Here is an 18,248-nt window from a genome sequence, read left to right on the forward strand (position 1 = left end):
AACGTTTGATCTTTGTATAGTGATCCTGAAATGTATATACTGGAACTAGATAACACATATACTTCTCATCAGGTACCTGACCGTAAACTGAACTTTCTACTGGTCCTTGAGATTCGACATTCTATTTTGTCTGCAAGTTAGTTATTTTGTTTCCAACTTCACTTCGTTTTCTATTTGTGTCTCATTTTTAGTATCAATGGTAATGTTAATATTGTTGATGTAACATCACTATTATCACCCCCCCACCCCCTTTTTTGTGCATGCTATTGGTCAGAGTTTGAACAAACATATGAAAACATCGTGAGAAAAACAAGTCTGAACATAAATGCAGAGGGAAGTCAACCTACAGATTGCACTGTTCCATATGGCCACGAGTGGCTCTTGTGCAATGTCTTCAATATTTTGCATGTTGGAAGAGTACAAATATCTACCCTGTCCCAGTCAGATTGAAGCTACCTCTATACATCTTTGCTCCAGCGAGTTAGCATTGCTGATGGGGAAGAACCATTGTATTAGAATGGTGTGGCTTCAAGCCTGCCATTCGCTTTGGTCTGTGAGTGGGTCTAGCTTGAGCTTTCAGAATGACAGGATTATAAGTGTGAGTTTTGGGTAGAAAAAGTTAATTTGTAGAATTGAGGATATTTAGAAAGTCTGAGAATAACTCTTACATTAAAGGCAACCTTCAAGAATCTACTAGCAATGGGGAACTCAATTCATATTGTGTTAAGTGAATGAAAGAGGCTGCAGAGTGAGAATGACTAGGTTTGTGGGAACAGTTTTGCTTGTATTTGAAAGATAATAAATCGTGTGCCATCAAACAAGTCTGAACTTCATTTAACCTCATTATATTAACAACAGTAGTTTGGTGAGAATTATGATCAGAAGTACTGCGTTATAGTTAGGGCATGTGTAAGCAGGCACACAGTAGCAAACTTTCTCCATCTGGCATGAATACCCAGGGTTTAGGTTTGCCCTCCATGCTGTTGTAACCATCTAGTTTGATTGCCTACTAAAACTCATACGGCCAAAAGTATGCAAGTTGGCTTAATAAACAGGACAAGTGACTTACAAAGAATCTGTTCTGGTCAGAACAGTGCTCTACGTACCTTGAGTGCACGACGTGGGAGATAAGTGAACTTGAATGTGGGCAAATTGTTGGGACTCTCATGATGGGTACTACTGCACGCAAGGGAGCAGAAATGTTTCGTGTTTCAAGAGACAACATGTCAAAGATTTATGCTGCACACACAGAGAAAGTTGAAAAATATCATTCACCAAGACACACTGCAGACTGCAGACAAAAGTGTGTGAGATGAGTGATCGTGACACAGATGGTTATGGAAGAGGACTGTGACAAAAAATAAGGGGACGACAACTGCAAAAGTCACTGTGGAACTGAATGCTGCACTCACAAACCACATTAGCAGCAAAACACGAAGGGAGCATTAAAGTTAGGTAATTGCAGAGCAAGCTGGAATTCCAAAACTACTTATCAGTGACGTAACTGCCTTAACAAGTAAATGTGGTGCTGAAGCCATAAAACCTGGAATATAGAGTAATGGAAGAAAGTATTTTCGTTGGATGAGTTTTGTTTCACATGGTTTCAAACTTTTTGCTGAGGCTGCATCCCAAGAGTGAAACATGATGAGGATTTGGTGACGATTTGGGCAGCCAGATCGAGGTATTTCATTGGCCCCACAGTTACCCTCAAACACCACGTTATTGCCAAGGACTATGTGAGCATTTTACCCTGACCATTTATATCTCTGATTCAGTGTCACAAATAATGCTGTGTTCCAAGACGACACAGCACCTTTTCGTAAATATCACATCGTCCACGACAGGTTTTGTAAACAAGAGGATGAACTGCCACATCTCCCATGGCCACTGCAGTCACCCAATCTCAATAATATTACACCTTGTGGTCTGTTTTGGAGAGAAGAGTGCACAATCACTATCCACCTCCATCACTGTTACCTGAACTTGCCATTATTTTGCAAGGAAAAAAAAAAAGATATACGAGTCCCTCAAAAAGTATACATTACCTATATGTATCCATTCCAAGATGAATGGAACCTGGTTTGGATGCCAACAGGCTTCCTATACCGTATTATGCATGGTAACGTGTTGTGCTTTTGGTGATTCCATATTTTTGTCCACCCCAGTACACTGACATTTGGAGACAATCTATTTTCCAGCTCATCTCCTTCCATAATTTAAGTTACTTAACAGCCTTACTTTCCCTTGCACCTCCTCTTTTTCAGTCAATGCAGGGGTACTGCATCACCTACTGAATGACATATTATGGACTTAAGAATAACAGTGAAAATAGATTTTAGAACACACACACACACACACACACACACACACACACACACACACACACACACGTTCCCTAAATCTCATCAACTAACAACAAATTATGGCTAGTGCTCACTTGCGTCTGCAAGGTACAAAAGGGAGTATGCACCCTCCTCCAACACACACCACAGCATCTGAAGTACACGGATTTTTATCATTACAGAATTATCACACACTTCTAAAAATGAGTGGATGGCCATCAATTTTCTAGGATGTAATAAATTTATGATTCGCTATAAAATATAGTTCTTGTGACATAACATCTCACAACTGACCAAATCATTGATATTAAATATGGCAATATTAAAGTCTTAATTACTTTTTATTATTTCAAATTTTTATTCCAAACCACTTGCTCTCTGTTGCTTCCTGGAATACTACACTTACAAAAGAGTAAATTAGATTAAACAAATTACATATTAAGTTTTTGTACATCTAGGCTACACTTATAATAAATACCTGCTCCTGCTGTTGTTTGATGTACTTTGTGAAAGCATCCCAACGTTCCCGGGAAGTAGACAATTTTTGAAATTCCTTCTCCACATCCTGCCTCATCTGTTCATCCAGAATTGCTAAAAATTTTCTTATGGCTTCTGGTGGACCCAGGATATCTTGTTCATCAATACATATCTCCATGAACTGTTGTTCAATGAAAGTTATAGCACGCCTAAAAATATACAATGTCACTGGCACCTATAATAAATATTTCTTCGGAAATTTTCATTAATATTTTAGAAAGTTATACTTTATTGATAACTAACAAATTTACAAAGATCTTGGCAGTATGAACCCACTGATCAGTATGATGTTGCATCCCCCTCAGGCCCGAATGCAATTAACACTGTAACATAGGAAGTTGCTCAATTTTTCCAGGAATGCTCCAAAGGAATAGAGGGAATGAGTCATCAGGAAATTGTTCAGTTTCGACTTGAAACTGCATGGATTACTGCTAAAATTCTTTAATTCTTATGATAACTTACTGAAACTGGAAGCAGCAAAAACACACAATCTTTCTGCATGAAGGTCAATGAGATGTGATCCAAATTGGATATCTGCCTATTATTAAATGAGTGAAAGCTGCTAAAACTTGGAAATAAGCATGTACTGTTAACATTGGAAGACATTAATGAAAATACTTATGAGAGGAATCCCAATCTCCTAAACACGGGTTGACAAGGGGTTGGCAAATGTACCCCACTAATTACTCAAACTTCCTGTTTCTCAGCCAAAAATACCATTTGCAACTAGGAAAAGCTATCCCAGAATATACTGCCACATGCCATAAGCAGCTAAAAATAAGAAACTTCCTGGCAGATTAAAACCGTGTGCCAGACCGAGACTCGAACTTGAGACCTTTGCCTTTCGCGGGCAAGTGCTCTACCAAATGAGCTACCCAAGCACGACTCACGCCCCATCGTCACAGCTTTACTTCTGCCAGTACCTCATCTCCTACCTTGGTAGAGCACTTGCCTGCGACAGGCAAAGGTCCCGAGTTCGAGTCTCAGTCCAGCACACAGTTTTAATCTGCCAGGAAGTTTCATATCAGTGCACACTCCACTGCAGAGTGAAAATGTCATTCTGGAAACATCCCCCAGGCTGTGGCTACGCCATGTCTCCGCAGTATCCTTTCTTTCAGGAGTGCTAGTTCTGCAAGGTTTGCAGGAGAGCTTCTGTAAAGTTTGGAAGGTAGGAGACAAGGTACTGGCAGAAGTAAAGCTGTGATGACGGGGCGTGAGTCGTGCTTGGGTAGCTCAATTGGTAGAGCACTTGCGCGCGAAAGGCAAAGGTCCTGAGTTCGAGTCTCAGTCCAGCACAAAGTTTTAATCTGCCAGGAAGTTTCATATTAGCGCACATTCCGCTGCAGAGCGAAAATGTCATTCCAGCTAAAAATAAGCTAAGTAGATTAATTTTCATGTTGGATTATCACGTACTGCAGATAGTGTTCTAATAGTAAATTAGTGGTATTCCATTTCTGAACAAGACTCTGAACATGAGCTTTCCATGACAGCGTACCATCTATCTGAGCACCTAGGAAATTGGAATGTTCAGACTCACTAATCCTATGCTCATTTTTTGAAATCAAAATATAAGTTTCAGTTGAACTGTGTGTTGGAAACTGAAAACTGAGTCATACTGTGATTTAGAATTAATTTATGTTCTACAAGCCATGATTTGTCTTGAACGGCATTATTTGATGCATCTTCTATGTTACATTCAACATCCTTCACTAGCAGTGGTCTCAGCACTGACCTGTGCGGCACCCTCTACTTAACTGTGTCCCAGTCAGACTCCATGTCATAGTGGTTCTCATTACTGTGGAGAGTGACCTTTTGCTTCTACTCTTAAGGTATGAGACTGTAGCATACGCAGGGCAGGAACACTGATAGTCAGCCTTCCCAGCACAACACCTGTGTCATGCAGGCTGCTGGCCCTTAACCGATAAGTGGTCCATCTCGGAAGGCAGTTACACACCTCGTTAGAACATCGTGTGTTTGGGTTTGGTGCTGATTTCACACTAACTATTTACAGGATTAATGCTAGCAGGCACCCCAAGGAATCATCAGTCATAGGCAGTATGCGCAGCAATTACAGCGGCATTGCTAGTGGGGATGAGCTTGCATCTGTGGGTCGCATGACCATCAAGAGCCTGCGGGTGCTCCTCTGGTGTAGTGTAGTTAAGTTGCAGCACAACCTCCAGTAACCAGTTGCAGTCACAGCTGTGCTCCAGGCCACTTGAGCCAGATACTGTCAGCAACCCATGAGCTGGAGCATCTGCCAAGTCTGCAGCACACTGTATAGCTCTGCTATGACGCCCAGCAGCTAATGGCAATCTTCCGGGGGACTCCATGCAACTGTGTACTTGTACTTCAGTGATTATTGTACCTAATTTTCTTTGGACTTTGGTTTGTACTTTCCTGATATCACTGACAATCACTTCTGTTATTATTGTCTAATGCAGAACTTTACTTTTCTGTGGTGAGGCTGCAGTGAGTATAGATTCTTAAACTATCTGTAGAATCATCAATAATTTATGTACAGTTAAAGACTAGAGATCAAGCCAATGACACAAAAGTGAAGACGGCGATTATTGGTTTTTGGTTGTTTTCCACTGTGTCGAAGGGTGGCCAGTGGTAGCTGATGCCCCAGTGGCTCATTGGATGTTAGTTTGACCTTTCGGTCATCAGGTGGCGGCTGGATCCCCTGTCAAATGAGTGTTGAGCAGAGCAGCCTCACAGCAGATGATGACACTATGTGGATATCAACTCTTATGACTCACTGATTTGATGACTTGCCTGGCAGTGCAGTCAGAATTTATGTGCACCAAGGGGGGTTTGTCGTGATGTAGCTGCTACAAATGTCACATATGCTACATGCTGAAGTGTGTCTGGTTGTTAACTAGCTGGGGATTAATTGGCAGGTGGGTGGCATGGTGCAATGTTGTGACAACATATTGCTGCAAGTGGTTCTTTACAGCGTCGAGTCCTTTAGCCTAGTCCCATGCTGTTACATTCCTCTCTTCTTTGAAAAATTCAGGACTCCAAATTCTTTCCATTTCTGTACCTGGAGCTAGTCAATTCTTTTTAGTTCCGATTGGACACATTTGGCTGGTCTTTGGCTCTCAACATCTATACGAGTTCTTCTGTAGTACTTAACAGCTAAAACAGATACTGACATACAGTTAAAACTTTCCACAGTTTATATGGTTTCAATCATTGGCTGTCCCTGAAAATTAGCAGTAGACCTGCTAGTAAGTAGCAGGATAGCTGAGATGTGTAACCACAAGTACACTTTACAAATGGTCTCCCCTGCCAATTCCTATAGTTCTCTTCAAGCTGTCCCACTGGATGGTTGGTTAGTTTGGAGTGAAAGGGACTGAACTGCAAGATCATCAGTCCTTCATCCATTAAGTGCTAAACCAGGTGTAGTCGTCAAAAGTAGGAGGTGAAAGGCAAATCGTGGAAAGCCTGTGTGTAGCCAACACAATAAAAAGCAGAAGTAAAGCCAAGGAAAAAGACAGCACAAATAAGTTGTTAAAAAATCTGTGAAGAGAAGGCTTTAATGCCAAGAACTGAAAACCGATAAAGAGAAGGAAAAGGTGGAAACAGCAGAGGCTAGGCTGGGCCACCAGCGGACCCCAGGAGGTGAGGGGGGGGGGGGGGGGGGGGGGGGGAAGAGGGGTGCCCCTGCAACCCCATAGGCAGTCAATGGCACCAAAAAGCCCTTCCTTAAAGGGATGGATAGAGACCACCTTTGCAGGACACAAATCAGCTGAGTTGGTGTCATCTGCTAGCACTAGAGGGAGCTTATCAGGAAGATTAAGATGCCGCCTCAAAGCAGCCAAACTATTGCAGTCTATGAGCAAGTGGACGATTGCCGCACGGGCTTGGTATCAGCAGTGAGGGAGATCCTCATGCTTGAGAATGTGACCATGGATCAGCCAAATGTGACCACTGTGGAGTCTACAGAGGACGGTGGATTCCCTGTAAGAAGCAAGATGGGAAGAATGCCACATGGTCATGGTCTCCTTTATTGTCCTCAGTTTGTTTGGGGATATCAGGGCAGACCATTCTGAGTTCCAGACTTCCAGCTATCAATGGCGTATAAATGAGCAAAGGTTCGGTTCTGGGACCCCCATTTCCAGAATTGGCATCCTGGTGGCCAGCTTGGCCAAATCCCAACGTGACAGGGGACCCAAAGGAAAATAACTGGCCACTCAGCTTGATGGAGGCCAGAGACAAGATCCTGGATAGCTCCAACCAGTGGGTGTGGAGTGTAGCACTTGTCTATAGCCTGAAGGCTTCTAAGGGAGTCACTACAGAGTAGGATACTCTTGCCAGTGCAGGACCGAACATGGCTAAGGATGAATTTAATGGCCATCAATTCAACAGTGAAGACACTGCAGCTGTGTGGCAGAGAGTGGAGTTCACTACACTGTGCATGTGTGTATGCAAAACCTCTTCATCCGTAGACTGTTGAGCCATCAGTGAACACTGCTTCCCAACAAGGGTACTTCTCTATGACAGCCAAGAACAAGTGGCGAAAAATCATGGGGTCAGCGGAATATTTTGGACCAAAGGAGACTTTGAGGCAAATCTGAGGTCAGGGCACAAGCCATGGGGTGGCTTGCCGGGCGGGGATGCATGGACGTACGCACGGGATTCTGGCTTTCGCGGCCAACGGTTGCCTCGTTGGGGGAGGGGGGGGATTTGGGTTTTGGGGGGGAGGGTGGGGACTCATTCCGGTCCCGGGAGCGGAGGGACTTGCCTTGGGGGGAAGAAGGGACGGGTGTGCACTCGCGCGCAGCGCACGCATCTCCGTCCGCGCGTGTGAAGACGCGGGCGGACATATACAGAGGCAAAGAGTTTCGGCCAAACTCCTTGCCTTTACAAATGTCTGCTTGTGTCTGTGTATGTGCGAATGGATGTGTGTGTGTGTGCGTGCGTGAGTGTATACCTGTCCTTTTTCCCCCCTAAGGTAAGTCTTTCCGCTCCCAGGATTGGAATGACTCCTTACCCTCTCCCTTAAAACCCACATCCTTTCGTCTTTCCCTCTCCTTCCCTCTTTCCTGATGAAGCAACCGTTGGTTGCGAAAGCTTGAATTTTGTATGTATGTTTGTGTGTCTATCGACCTGCCAGCGCTTTCGTTTGGTAAGTCACATCATCTTTGTTTTTAGATATATTTTTCCCATGTGGATTGTTTCCCAAAAATAGAAAGAAACATTCCACATGGGAAAAATATATTAAAAAAAAGATTCCATGACTTACCAAACGGGAAAGCGCTGGTAGACAGACACAATAAAAAACACACGAACACACACACAGAATTTCAAGCTTTCGCAACCAACGGTTGCTTCGTCAGGAAAGAGGGAAGGAGAGGGAAAGACGAAAGGATGTGGGTTTTAAGGGATAGGGTAAGGAGTCATTCCAATCCCGGGAGCGGAAAGACTTAGCTTAGGGGGAAAAAAGGACAGGTATACACTTGCACACATACACACACACACACACACACACACACACACACACGCACACACACACACATATGCGCGCGCGAGTGTATACCTGTCCTTTTTTCCGCCTAAGGTAAGTGTTTCCGCTCCAGGGATTGGAATGACTCCTTACCCTCTCCCTTAAAACCTACATCCTTACGTCTTTCCCTCTCCTTCCCTCTTTCCTGATGAAGCAACTGTTGTTTGCGAAAGCTTGAATTTTGTGTGTATGTTTGTGTTTGTTTTTGTGTGTCTATCAACCTGCCAGCGCTTTCGTTTGGTAAGTCACATCATCTTTGTTTTTTTACATGACTATAGAATTTAATAAAGTGTTAAAAATTTCCGATTTTTCCACTACTTATAAGTACCCTGTACCCTTAACTACATCATTACATCGTCAGAAGAGGCTACAAGTTTTGAAAGAAGAGCTTAACTTGATCTATTTACAAATAAAAATCCATGTTAAGGTCACTACAGTTGCATTTCTGATCATAATTTCCAGAGAATTACTGGTTAAACCTTAAACTTAACTTATCCTGCTTTTTGAGCTCTGCAATAATACCGATGTTCTTACTTAAGCACAAGCACACTACCAGCTACAACCTGTGCTCCTTAATTCTACTCTATAATACTTTCTAACACTCCATTTTTGTCACAATTCCTTAATACCTAATTTTCCTATATGCTTTACACTGATTCTGACAGTTGTCTTGGGTAGATTCCCTGCTATCATTCTGACTGAACGATGACGCTATGGCGAAAGGCCCATCTTGCATTAGTGGTATCTCAGCATCTTGCTACACTGATTTAATTAAGTGTTGCATGCTGGAAAGACAAAAAACCCAAATCACGAGATTCTGTTGCAACACTGAATATACTTTAGTTCAGCAGTACTGTGCCACAGTTTACAACTACCTCATTTGACACCAGAATAAGTAGAAGGAATGCGGCACAGAAACCGAAAGTAAGAGAAAAGCTCTGAAAGCAACTCCGGCGTTCTGTGGATGTTAAACCACATTCCTACTAGGGCAGACCCTTGGAAGACTCTTTAGTTCATAATTAAGATAACATCACTATTTACAATAAATTATGCCTTCAATCATCTACTATCTACATTGGCCTGAACTTCCCTGGTACCCACAGATTTCCACATCTCAACCAAGCATTTTTCTTACACCGCCTGGCTTAATGTCCTCCTTGCTGGCACATGGAGTTACATAGCTTGGTAAATTACACTGCATACATATAACCAGTTTCATTGGTTCATCCCTTGGGCACTTCCCAGGTATCAAAACTGAACCTATACCTGATGTAAAGAAATAGGACAGCAGGAAGAGGACAAACCCGAGAAGAACAGATACAAAGACTCCATGAGTGGTTACATAATGTACGTGCTGCTACTTATTTGTATTGCTGACAACCATAGCATCTTCGTCAACCCTGCTACTGACTACTTGTAAAGGGTGTTGGTGTGCTCTGGTGGAAGATGGTGGGTTGTGATGAGTCAGAAACCATTTGAAGGCAGTAAAATCCCTTTATTTCTCCAATAGTTTGTATGACAAGATCAAGTCCACTTCTGGCAACACTGGAAGGTAAGCCTCCATCCGCAGAGTGAGCCTCTATCTGCAGAACCACCAGTGAAGCATTGTAGGAGGTCATCAGAAGTTGCTGTGATAAAAGCAGCCCAGGCATGGAACAACCTTGCATATACAACATCCCCAGTTGGTGGTCAATCTACATCGGGAGTGATGCGGCAGGGTGACAGTCTACTGAAGACAAGACAGCTGACTAGCAGTGACTAAGTGCCTAGAATGGCTCCACCTCAACTCATGGTCCACCAGGCAGCAGCTGGACTCTATGGCAAGCGGCTCGTATAAGATGGTGGTGGAATGTACATTGTGACCGATACCATTTCTGTGTGTATTTTTGGAGCTTATGGACACTAAACAGCGAGGTTATCAGTGCCCTTACACACATCAAAAGAAACAAATGGGGATAAAATTATGAAAAAGTTATCATATGCGCTAAGACAGAGAAAGAGTAAAAGGTGCAATACAGGAGATTAAAATGACAGAAGAGCTACAAGAAACATACAAGCAGAATGAGATTTTCACTCTGCAGCGGAATGTGCGCTGATATGAAACTTCCTGGCAGATTAAAACTGTGTGCCCGACCGAGACTCGAACTCAGGACCTTTGCCTTTTGCGGGCAAGTGCTCTACCATCTGAGCTACTGAAGCACGACTCACGCCCGGTACTCACAGCTTTAGAGCACTTGCCCGCGAAAGGCAAAGGTCCCGAGTTCGAGTCTCGGTCGGGCACACAGTTTTAATCTGCCAGGAAGCTTCAACATACAAGCAAATGTCACTGGCTGACCACTTACAAAAAACATAGGTGAACCAGGTCTCCCTGTTAACACATTAAAACCATCTCCCTAAAATATTGAGAAAAATGTTGAACAATCCAAAAAACTTTAAAACTCTAATCAAATTTGTTTGAACGTTAATTAAAATAGAGGGCACATTCATTGGCAAATCCACTGCGGCCCACTGGTCAGAAAATAAAATACAGTCCAACACAACATGGGGCATGGTGATTTGTATGCCACAACCACCACACATTGGAGGGTCCTCTCACCAGAGTGAGGAGCCATGTGTTGTAGGGCTGTGGCCTATGTGAAGATGAGTAAGGAGGTCCTCATCCTGTCGACGTGGCTGGAAGGAGGTACGCCATGGCCGCGTTGTGGACTTCATTAGACGGAGCTTAATTTTCTGTCACCTCCAGCTGCTCATCCTTCCACTGACGCAAGACTCTGGATCTCAACAGCGATACTATAGCTTGCATGGGGATGGCACACTGAAATGACTGAGGATCACAACAAGCCTCCTTGGCTGCTAGATCCGCCCTTTCATTCCCCACAATACCCAACAGAAAGACACCTCCTTCCCAAGTCATCATAACTGGAGGAGGGCATCTTGGGTATTCTGGACTGCTTTATCTGATGGGTACAAACATTGTATAGAGTGAAGGGCATTCAGAGAATCAGAAAAGATAAGAAATTCAGCACTGGAAGACTGCCTCATCTGCTCCAGTGACTGCAATACTGCATATAATTTGCGTTGAAGACAGTAAGTTCTTGAGATAGCTGGACCTTGAGGGGACAATCTGGGAAAACAATAGAACAACCAACACAGGCCTCCTGTTTAGACCCATCCATAAAGACAGCTACATAGCTGTGGTGCTCATATCAAATGTCAGAACAAAATCACATTAAAAGCAGAAGCAGGAGTGCAAAATCCTATTCTACACTAAAGCTAAAATCACCCTGGGCTGCTGCAGCAACCATGGTGGCTGGCAGTTAAAACCCTGTATTTGTAGCTGTACGTGCTCCACACCAAGTGATGCCAGCACATACTGCATGCAGATCCCAAAGAACGGCGGTGTGGCTCATGGGCAATTGGAGAAAAGGCATTCAAGAGGTGGACGAGCAACAGTGTGGTATGCAGGTGAATTTGAAGTTGTGAGGAACTTGCATGGCTGATGCACCATGAAGAACTGCTGCTGGATGGTGAGTGGCAGCTCTCCAGGCTCAGCACAGAGACTGGGTGTGGGGTTGGTCCTGTGGCTAGCCTAATCCCCCCATGGTGGTCAGCATCAAAAGAGTTCAGGTAGGATGGCCTTGCTACGTTGTGCAGCCATTAGTCTAAACTGGAGCAGATGCACCCTGTATGCTCCCCAGGACCTGTGGCTAAGGCACTTGTTGATATCTAGTGCCTTCAGGGTTCTCGCTTTCAGGCCTCTTAGGTGTGGTAACCACGACAGTTTGGAGTCAAAAATGAGCCCCAGAAATCTCGCAGAGTTTGTAAAATGTAGAATAGTGTCCCTCATATGCAAGTCAGGTAAACTGAAAATATGACAAGAATGATTAAAATGCATACACGCACTGTGCTGTGGTTACAACTGATGGGTCAGTATTGCAACACTGGAGGAGGAATATAAAACAGCAAGATCGTCCCACAAATAACGAGCACAGTTCAATATTCTTTACTGTAGACATGATACTGGCAAAGAGGGTAACACTTAAAACACTGCCCTGAGGGACACCATTTTCCTGCTAAAAACAATCGAACAGTGTGTCACCAACTGGGGTTCTAAGAAACCGCTGAGGTAGGAAAGACCATATGAAGAAGGAGAGGTTGCCAACAAAGCACCACAGATGCAGTTGTGCGAGAATACTGTGTCTCTAAGTAGTGTCATACATCTTACTGATATCAAAGAATATGCCAACAAAGAGCTGCTTACATATGAAAGACTGCCGAATTACTGCCTCTAGCAGGGTCAGGTTGTCGACAATGTAATACTGGATTTGGTTGTAACTGAGTGCAGTGTCACAAGTCTCTGACCGGGCTGATTCCGGCTCCCACATGGACAAAGGGTAGTTTTAAGACTCACAACTGTTAGATCCGAAGTCCAGCTTGCCCCTCTCTACACTCGCACAGTAGTGGCAAAATGCTTGATCCAGGCTGGAATTGGCAATAGTTTTCGCAAAATGCTCTGTCAGCGTCTGAGTGATGTCTCTGGGCAGTGTTTGGAGACATCCCTGTTTCAACACTTTTTACTGGAAATCCTCCAGATGGCATCCCATACTTTCGTAGAACAAATTGAAACTGTTGATAGAGTCCGGGAACATTTGCTGTGACCTTTTCTTGCTCTCCTTAATTATGCATCGAGCCTTGGCTCTTGTGACTAAAAGACTATGAGGTGGTCTGCTGTAGGGCATCATTTAAATCACTGAAGAGCCGCATGCATGTCCTGGATTGCAGAACAGCACTCATCTGTCCTCCAACGTACAGGTTGCCTCTTAAGACGACCTGAGGACTTTGAGATGGAAAAGTCGGCGGCATGATGGATCACTCGTATTGTGTGGTCCACCCCTCCCTGAATGCTATCATGGTGTTCAAACACAGCCAGCAGGATGAACAGTGTCCAGTTAGCCTTGCTGATCATCAATTTTGGTGGCTTCTCTTCAGGGAATGCTTCATCCAGTGGGTGAATGAGGAGTAGGAAGTAGTCACTGGAATGATGGTCGTCAATGACCTCACAATGAACAGTGTCTGCGACAACTGGAGAGCAGAAAGAGAGGCTGATGGCTGAGAATGATCCAATAGCAGTGTAGAAATGGGTGTGGTTACCTGTAATGAGGACGCAAAAGCTCCTGAGACATCATGAGGCTCTCCAAAACCCGACCCCAAGGGCAAGTAGAGGTCGAGCCTCACAACACATGATGGGTTCTAAAGTCTACCACAGGAAAAATGGCCACAAGAGTTGTTCCCTAACATCTATGAGAGCCTCAGAATCTATTGCACCTTGTGGAGGTAGATACAGCAAGCATACAATGATCCTCCAACACACATGAATTTCAACAGCAACTGCTTGCAGGTCAGTAACCAGGGGGAGAGCAGAGGAGTGATGTGCATCACTGACATATACAGCAACTCTTCCCTTGGCTCTGTGTCCATATTCAGGTCATCCTTTCGGTGAAGGATACAGCCCCGAGGTACAGGAGTGATGATGATGATGTTTGGTTTGTGGGGCGCTCAACTGCGTGGTTATCAGCGCCCGTACAATTATCCAATCTTTGCTCAGTCCAATTTCGCCACTTTCCTGGATGATGATGAAATGATGAGGACAACACAAACACCCAGTCACCTCGAGGTACAGGAGTGTCAGTGGCTTTAAAATGTGTTTCTCGTAAACACAGGCACGGGGGAAGGGTTCCTATGCTAGGAGTTTCAATTCCTCCACATGTGTCCTGAACCCATTAATGTTCCACTGTATAATGAGGGGCCATCTATCACGGTGGTTGCACTTTCATCCCGTCTTTCTGCTGGAATGGGGAACCCGTAATGAGTGGGGGCTCACTCTTGGGATGAGATGATTGATCCAGTCTGACACTGAGGTCCATTAGCTCTGCCGAAGAATCAAGAGAGACGCAAGTTAGGATGATGTCGACATCACTGGACTGTTTACTTCCCAACTCCATCAGTGGTGGACACTTCGCTCTTGATTTTCTGCCCTGGGTAGGCTTTGAGACACAATCACAGCAGTGCTGGACAGTGGACCAGACATAACTTTTGGAGGAGCAGGGAGCTCCACAACGTTAGTGACCTGAGGGGTAGGCTTTGAGACACAACCACAGCAGTGCTGGACAGTGGACCAAACATAACTTTTGGAGGAGCAGGGAGCTCCACAACGTTAGTGACCTGAGACTTGTCTGATGTTTTGTGAGGAAGTGTTGGATTTGAAGGAACTGCAGGTGCACAAGAGCACTGGCAAACACAGGTACTATTGCCGACACTAGTGACCTCCATTTAGGGAGAAGAATCAATTTCCTGAACTGGCTATTTAAGAACAGACGCAAAGGAGGTAGTAAAATTTGGGGGCTACATGGCCTTACAGATCTTTTTGACCTCACCATACATGATACACTTAGTTGCTTTGACCTGCTAGATCTTCCTTTCTTCAACGAAGATACTGCAGTCCCTACTCAAGACACTGTGATTCCAGCCTCAACGTGCTCTGGTAGTTTTTTACTGCTAAAATTCAATACAAAAGAATCCGATTTCATGAGATCACCATCCACCTGTTCCATAATCTTTTGTATATCAACAATGCCTTCCTGGGGCCATTCAGCTTTCAGTTCTTCTTGGTGAATGTCAGGAATCCTGGGGTCACCAAGCCCGTAGCCAGCAAACGAATGCTGAGCCCCTGATAGTACAGATGCCATTTCAATGATTTGTCATCCCCCCCCCCCCCCCCCCTCAAGGGTTTTAGAGTGCAAAACATCTAAGGTTATAAGCGCCCAGTATAGGACCATAGAATGCTGGGACCGCGAAGGTAAAAAACCGTTGTGAGGTCCAATATGAAAAGGAAGAAAAAACAAATAAACGAATCTAAAACATCAAGTCGTTACGGAAGAGTATCTAAAAGATGTCGACAAGACACTGGAGTCACCAGGTAGAAATCAAATCTCTTTTGTCATATTACTGCATTTTAAAAAACGCGAGCCACAGCTCGCACATCATCTGCTAAAATGTCCGCCAACCCGGTCGGCAGCCCAAACCTGAGACGTAAGTGGCTAAAACAGGGGCACAGGATCAGGAAATGTCTGACTGTTAATGGCTGGTTACAGAAAGGACAGCTGGGTGCAGGGTCGCCACTCAACAAGTGGCGTTGACTAAAGCGGCAGTGCCCTATTTGCAACCGAGCTTACATTACTTCCTCACAGCGAGACAGTCGGGAAGAAGTCGACCAGGCTGTTGGGAGAGGTTTGATTTCTCTGAGTTTGTTACCATGATGGGAGCACCAATGGTCATGCCAAAGTGACGTGATACGCCAATAGAGAAAAGTGCAAATATCTTGCGAGGGAACAGAGTAAGAGGCGGGCCGACCGAGATGGACTGCAGCCTAGGCTGCAGCATCAGCAGCGTCATTCCCAGGCACACCTACATGGCCAGGAACCCACATGAACATCACTTGGGCTCCCCCATCCGGGAACAAATGGAGGCAGTCCTGGATCCGTCGAGCGATGGGATGGACTGGATCGGGATCATCTAGACTCTGAAGGGCACTGAGGGAGTCAGAGCAGATCACACAGCGAGTGAGCTGGTGCCTCCGGATGTAGTGAACAGCCCGATAGAGGGCAAAAAGCTCTGCTGTAAAAATTGTGCACTGGTTGAGAAGCCGGTATTGTTAAAACTTATCAGCCCCGATGACAAAAGCACAGCCAACACCTTGGGTGGACTTGGAACCATCAGCCAGTTGTGAGCAAAGTTCAAGAAATTTGCAGCGATAAGTCAGCTTGGGAGTTGAATCCTTCAGGAACGAGCTGAGTTCAAAATGAACACAAACCTGTGTCTGAAGCCAGATGGTGAAGGGCTCTCCCCCATTCAGAAAGTGCACAAAATGGTAACTGCAGCTGCTGAAGCAGGTGATGAAAGCGGACGCCGGGAGGCCGCAGAGAAGAAACATACATCTCATACTGGCGGTCAAGAATGTCATCAAAAAAAGGGTCAAAGGTTGGGTGGCCTCGCATGGAAGAAAGCCGACATGCATACCTACTGAGTAGGATGTTGCGCCGGTATGACGGTGGTAGTTCACCGGCTTCTGAGTAGAGACTCTCAACAGGGCTAGTGCAGAAGGCACCAGTGGCAAGACAGATCCCTAAATGATTTATTGTATTGAGACGGCTTAAGATAGACGGCCATGCAGAGGAGTAGACAATGCATCCACAATCCAACTTGGAGTGGACAAGAGATCGATAGAGGCGGAGGAGGACAGTCCAGTCAGCTCCCCAAGAGGTACCACTCAATACACGAAGGACATTTAATGACCAGGTGCAGCGTGCAGCCAGGTAGGACACATGATTGGAAAAGAGCACAGATAGTCCCAGTCTTCAAGCAGGGTCGTCGAGCAGATGCGCAAAACTATAGACCTATATCTCTTACGTCGATCTCTTGTAGAATTTTAGAACATGTTTTTTGCTCGCGTATCATGTCATTTCTGGAAACCCAGAATCTACTATGTAGGAATCAACATGGATTCCGGAAACAGCGATCGTGTGAGACCCAACTCGCTTTATTTGTTCATGAGACTCAGAAAATATTAGATACAGGCTCCCAGGTAGATGCTATTTTTCTTGACTTCCGGAAGGCATTCGATACAGTTCCGCACTGTCGCCTGATAAACAAAGTAAGAGCCTACGGAATATCAGACCAGCTGTGTGGCTGGATTGAAGAGTTTTTAGCAAACAGAACACAGCATGTTGTTATCAATGGAGAGACGTCTACAGACGTTAAAGTAACCTCTGGCGTGCCACAGGGGAGTGTTATGAGACCATTGCTTTTCACAATATATATAAATGACTTAGTAGATAGTGTCGGAAGTTCCATGCGGCTTTTCGCGGATGATGCTGTAGTATACAGAGAAGTTGCTGCATTAGAAAATTGTAGCGAAATACAGGAAGATCTGCAGCGGATAGGCACTTGGTGCAGGGAGTGGCAACTGACCCTTAACATAGACAAATGTAATGTATTGCGAATACATAGAAAGAAGGATCCTTTATTGTATGATTATATGATAGCGGAACAAACACTGGTAGCAGTTACTTCTGTAAAATATCTGGGAGTATGCGTACGGAACGATTTGAAGTGGAATGATCATATAAAACTAATTGTTGGTAAGGCGGGTACCAGGTTGAGATTCATTGGGAGAGTGCTTAGAAAATGTAGTCCATCAACAAAGGAGGTGGCTTACAAAACACTCGTTCGACCTATACTTGAGTATTGCTCATCAGTGTGGGATCCGTACCAGGTCGGGTTGACGGAGGAGATAGAGAAGATCCAAAGAAGAGCGGCGCGTTTCGTCACTGGGTTATTTGGTAACCGTGATAGCGTTACGGAGATGTTTAATAAACTCAAGTGGCAGACTCTGCAAGAGAGGCGCTCTGCATCGCGGTGTAGCTTGCTCGCCAGGTTTCGAGAGGGTGCGTTTCTGGATGAGGTATCGAATATATTGCTTCCCCCTACTTATACTTCCCGAGGAGATCACGAATGTAAAATTAGAGAGATTAGAGCGCGCACGGAGGCTTTCAGACAGTCGTTCTTCCCGCGAACCATACGCGACTGGAACAGGAAAGGGAGGTAATGACAGTGGCACGTAAAGTGCCCTCCGCCACACACCGTTGGGTGGCTTGCGGAGTATCAATGTAGATGTAGATGTAGAACTGAGTTTCCTATTGAATGTAAGCCCTAAGAACTTCGTTGCATCCACGAATGGGAGAGCATTTTGGCCCAATCACCTTGTACCACCAGAAGTTGACGCAAATGGATTTGGTAGCAGA

At 44.8% G+C, this 18,248-nt stretch overlaps 1 protein-coding gene across 2 annotated transcripts in view; it reads right to left on the reverse strand.

Annotated features, from left to right (window-relative positions):
- LOC124798023 (DNA primase small subunit) overlaps window positions 1–18,248 on the reverse strand; it is an 87,027-nt gene that overhangs the window by 22,826 nt on the left and 45,953 nt on the right. For both annotated transcript variants that reach the window (XM_047261246.1, XM_047261237.1), the window contains exon 5: window positions 2,821–3,028. In XM_047261246.1, coding sequence (XP_047117202.1) covers window positions 2,821–3,028 — 208 coding nt within the window. The remainder of the gene's footprint in view (window positions 1–2,820; window positions 3,029–18,248) is intronic.

This window comes from Schistocerca piceifrons, chromosome 1 (assembly GCF_021461385.2).
Source record: "Schistocerca piceifrons isolate TAMUIC-IGC-003096 chromosome 1, iqSchPice1.1, whole genome shotgun sequence".
Lineage (NCBI taxonomy): Eukaryota > Metazoa > Arthropoda > Insecta > Orthoptera > Acrididae > Schistocerca > Schistocerca piceifrons.